The 4,025-nt window shown below is 40.0% G+C and overlaps 1 protein-coding gene across 1 annotated transcript; it reads left to right on the top strand.

Annotated features, from left to right (window-relative positions):
- The first annotated feature begins 923 nt into the window (after positions 1–923).
- Positions 924–3,781, top strand: gas1a (growth arrest-specific 1a). The gene has a single exon (XM_036527128.1). The coding sequence runs from the start codon at positions 1,646–1,648 to the stop codon at positions 2,420–2,422; it is 777 nt and encodes a 258-aa protein (XP_036383021.1). The 5' UTR covers positions 924–1,645; the 3' UTR covers positions 2,423–3,781.
- The last annotated feature ends 244 nt before the right edge of the window (positions 3,782–4,025 follow it).

Here is a 4,025-nt window from a genome sequence, read left to right as displayed (position 1 = left end):
TTTGACTTTTCTGTTGAGACATTTATCAGACAACGCCTGATAAAAGTTGTAAGGACAGCTAATACAGAGATGTAAGCAATATTTTGTTTACTACAGTTCAGAATGTATTTATTACATAAAGAAAATTGTAAGGATTGCATAAGCGAGGTAGACTAATAACATGAGTGGGTCTCTGAAATTTCAAGGTACCCAAGACAATTGCATTTCTGTTTGTTACTTTTCCATTTTGACATCAAGCTGTTCATTAAAACATGCATTAGTGAGTAAAGTTAGACACAGTTTCTATTTAAGTGATACTAATAGTTATAATAAATAGTATTCCCACCTGAACTACTTGCAGACATAGAGAGGACAGTGTGAGCAACATTCCATAGTCTACATTGTTTACATCTAGACTCTCTGACGCATGTCAGAAGAGATTCGTTTTTAGCATTCAATAACACAATTATAATACTTCTAATTCAACAGGAATATCTGAAATATGGAAGTTCCCAAGAATTTTCAGTGATGCATAGATGTACTCTGTAAACTTCCTCCCCACATTTTAGACATGGTTAGACGATGGTAGGAGCGCCCCAAGCGGACACTGATTTCCACAACTGATTTTTTTTCACAACTGATTTCCTACAAAACTTTTTGCTTCGAAAAAAAAAAAATGCTTCTGTCTATGAGAGATTTACACGCATGTGAAAAACAGTGGCGTATTCCACATTTAAAACATATATTGCATTATTCGTAATACACAGCTAACTAGAATCTAGAAATGAAGATTTTATTTCGGCAAAGTCTCGCATCCCCCATCAGTCACAAATGCAACAACTTGGAGCCAAATCCCGATTTTCGCTCCACCTCCATTCCCCCGCCCCTGGTTTACGTAGAAATTTACAACGACAACGGGTCGAACCAATGAGAGACCGCCAAACTTCGACTTAGGGGTAGAGTGAAGAAGGGCAAATGAGCGAGAAGACGGAGGAGTCAGTATGCGAATAAGAAGCGTTATAATTTTCTCCAGTATTTGTTTGCGTTCCCATGCATACATAATGAAGGATAATTAGAGGATGCTGCGAATATATTTGTCCAATGCTAGCCTCTTGATAACCGGGAAACGAGTTAGAGACGCTTATAGTATGCTTTGGTAGAAGTGAAAGAGGCACGACAAGAGCCGCTGGATTTGTACTGCACACTCAAGAAAAGAACTGTGGAACTACTCGTCTGTACAATACGGAGGACGGCTGGCTGCTGTGCCAGAACTCAAGTGGGGAGGGAATGACAAGTTACACAAAGTTTCCGAATCCTTGAGGACTTCTGATAAAGATTTTTTGCGCAATAGGTTTTGTCTTCGTTATGATTTGTGGAGAGCAGAAGAATTTTTGGACCTTCACTGCAGTCAGTTCTGTCACATCACTGAACGAATTCTCACAGAACTTCAGGACAGTAGGCTACTCCAAGACGAAATAAACCAGCTTGTTCGACCACTAAGAACAGGTAATCGGAGTCGCCGAAGTACTTGAAGATAGCTCACTATACTTCCTCCAGAACTTTATACATCTAAAGTTGGATTGTTTTTGTAGCCGAGTAAATGGAAGTATAAAATCCGTATGTTTAAGTCTGACCTAAGTTTTCTCGTGTTTCCGCAGCCATCACAATGGCAAGATTTGCCGGCTTGGTACTTTGCCTCCGCAGATTAATTTGGCCGTTTGGTTGTCTGTTTGTACTTTTTGGCTATCTGTCAATCGCTTCGCCTTCGCATGGCCGTCGGTTGATATGCTGGCAGGCAATCATGAAGTGTCACGGAGAACCAGAATGCTATTACGCATACGGACAGTATATGCACGCATGCGGACCCGTAATCAACGGGGATAAAAAGAAGTGTCCAAGTCACTGCATCTCCTCCCTTATTCAGCTCAATCTGACTAAAAACGGGCCATCTCTAGAGGACTGCGATTGTGACTCGGATCATATTTGCAAAAACACAAAACGTGCCATCGAGCCATGTTTACCCCGGACTAGCACCATGGGTTGCACAGAAGCCCGACGCCAATGCGAGAGAGACCCCCAATGTAGCGCTGCCATGCGCGATTATTTAATTCACTGTGGTAAACTGTTCAGTGGTGTAAGGTGTACGGACGCCTGTCGGAATGTGATTTCAGATATGCGCAAAATACCTAAAGCGGAACTCTTGGATACTTGCGTCTGTGATGGAACAGAAAGGACCATCTGCGAATATATTAAAATAAGTATGAAAAGCCTTTGCTTTGACTCTCACGACGGTAGTGGATTGCCAGACTCGGAGGAAGATCCTGATGACTACGACGATATCTTTGAAGAACCACAGTATGTGGAAAGCGCAGGTTGGCTTGTAAGAGCCCAGTGTGTTTTGACTGTAGTGGCATCCATTTTGGTTCTGCTTCCTCTCCTCTGATTTTCCAGTTAATCATCTACCCGGACTGTTGTCAGATAAAACACCTTTTTACAAACTTTTTATCACCCAGCCATGCAACAGCAGTTGAATGCTTCTGACTCCAAAGAGTATATATTCGCCTTTGCATGACACTTGAGTTTCTAAATTTGAGTTTTGTCCTGAAGGTTGTCTCTTTTATACGCTGTGATTTGTCTATGCAATTTATTTTCATTTTCTGCTTTGGTCGAGGTTATCCATTTCTGGTCAGTAGATTTCAGTATTTATTTTGACATTGAATGGTCTGAAAGTGAAGTAACTATGACTACCAAATACCTAAGCTTTTTAACACTACTGCCTTAAAACATATGCTACGTTAATGCCTTACCACACGCTTCATTGTAATAGAAAGTCTGAATTGCCAGCATTTACCTTTTCTTTCAAAACGGAAACAAGCATTTGTTTAGCAAGTGCGATTATCTATATGCACACACAACATGTTTTGTTGTTTTGTAGACTGAACAATGCAAGTTTTAAACAAAAGCTGTGCACTGCCAATAATGAACTAGTGTTTAAAGTATGTTAACTATTTTATGTTGTTGCCATTACCAGGGTGACTGATATAACATCTCCATAAAATCTATTTAATGCTGGAATTCATTGCGAGTAGACTTGTACATAACATGTTGAATGCATGCTTCTGAAAATAATTTATTTACAAAGGTTAGGATCACACCCGGAATTTCAGTGTATATTGTTCAGTCGAAGAGGTGAGAATTCCAGCTTTAAAGGGAAGTTAGTGTGTTGTATGTATTTTCTGTTCAAAAAATTTACTGTACAGTGTATTATACAGATTTTCAGAGAATCTTTTAATTGTATTATCTAAGAAGAATTATTCACTGTGTAGAAATGTCTAAATCCACTGTATAGCTGCCTTGATGGTGTATTTTTTAAAGAAGGCATAAAAGAGACTTATAGTAAAAGAGCATCTTCGACTGCGTGTTATTTGTTTTTAGCTATAGGCCACAGGTTGGCTTCCTAATGTAGGTTGTGTCTCTTGCTGGATTTCTGTTGTTTGTTTGTTGTTTGCTTTCTGTTTTACTAAAGCAGTGCCCCGGATCGCGTCCCTCTCCCCCCGCAGCAGAGCTAGTTCTGTGTGTTCAAAGGCGTTTATGTAAATAATTACGCTTTTAAGAAGCCTGGAGTGTCCCTACACTTGACCTTGTAAATAGAGATGTTTGCCGAAGGAATAAACTCTGACATTTGGATATCTTTTAAACATTAACACAAAAGAGAGCGCTTATTCCTCAGGGGATTTGAGCTCAAATCGCGCCAAGATAGACACAAGTTTATTTATCTTTTATTCATGGTGTTTGCTTTACAGCCTTGGGCCGCGCCACCACCACAAATAAACCGCGGTTTGAGCAGAGTGAACCTGAAAGAGGCAGGGATTGCGGTAGCGTCCACTTACAGGAGTTTGTTTCTGTTCAGTGAGTATGTTTATTTAGTTGTCTTACGCAGCAGCGTTAAAAATCTGAGCACGTTTGAGTGACTGACACGTACAGCGTTTTCAGCATAAATGGAGGCCTAAGTACTTACCATTTACAAGAGTTATTTTTCACTGGAT

This window comes from Megalops cyprinoides, chromosome 4 (assembly GCF_013368585.1).
Source record: "Megalops cyprinoides isolate fMegCyp1 chromosome 4, fMegCyp1.pri, whole genome shotgun sequence".
Taxonomy (NCBI): domain Eukaryota; kingdom Metazoa; phylum Chordata; class Actinopteri; order Elopiformes; family Megalopidae; genus Megalops; species Megalops cyprinoides.
This window is presented reverse-complemented; position numbering and strand designations above follow the sequence as displayed.

What these genes read in the sequence shown, in the direction of transcription:
- gas1a (XM_036527128.1), top strand. Translation starts at nt 1,646, where the DNA reads ATGGCAAGATTTGCCGGCTTGGTACTTTGCCTCCGCAGATTAATTTGG.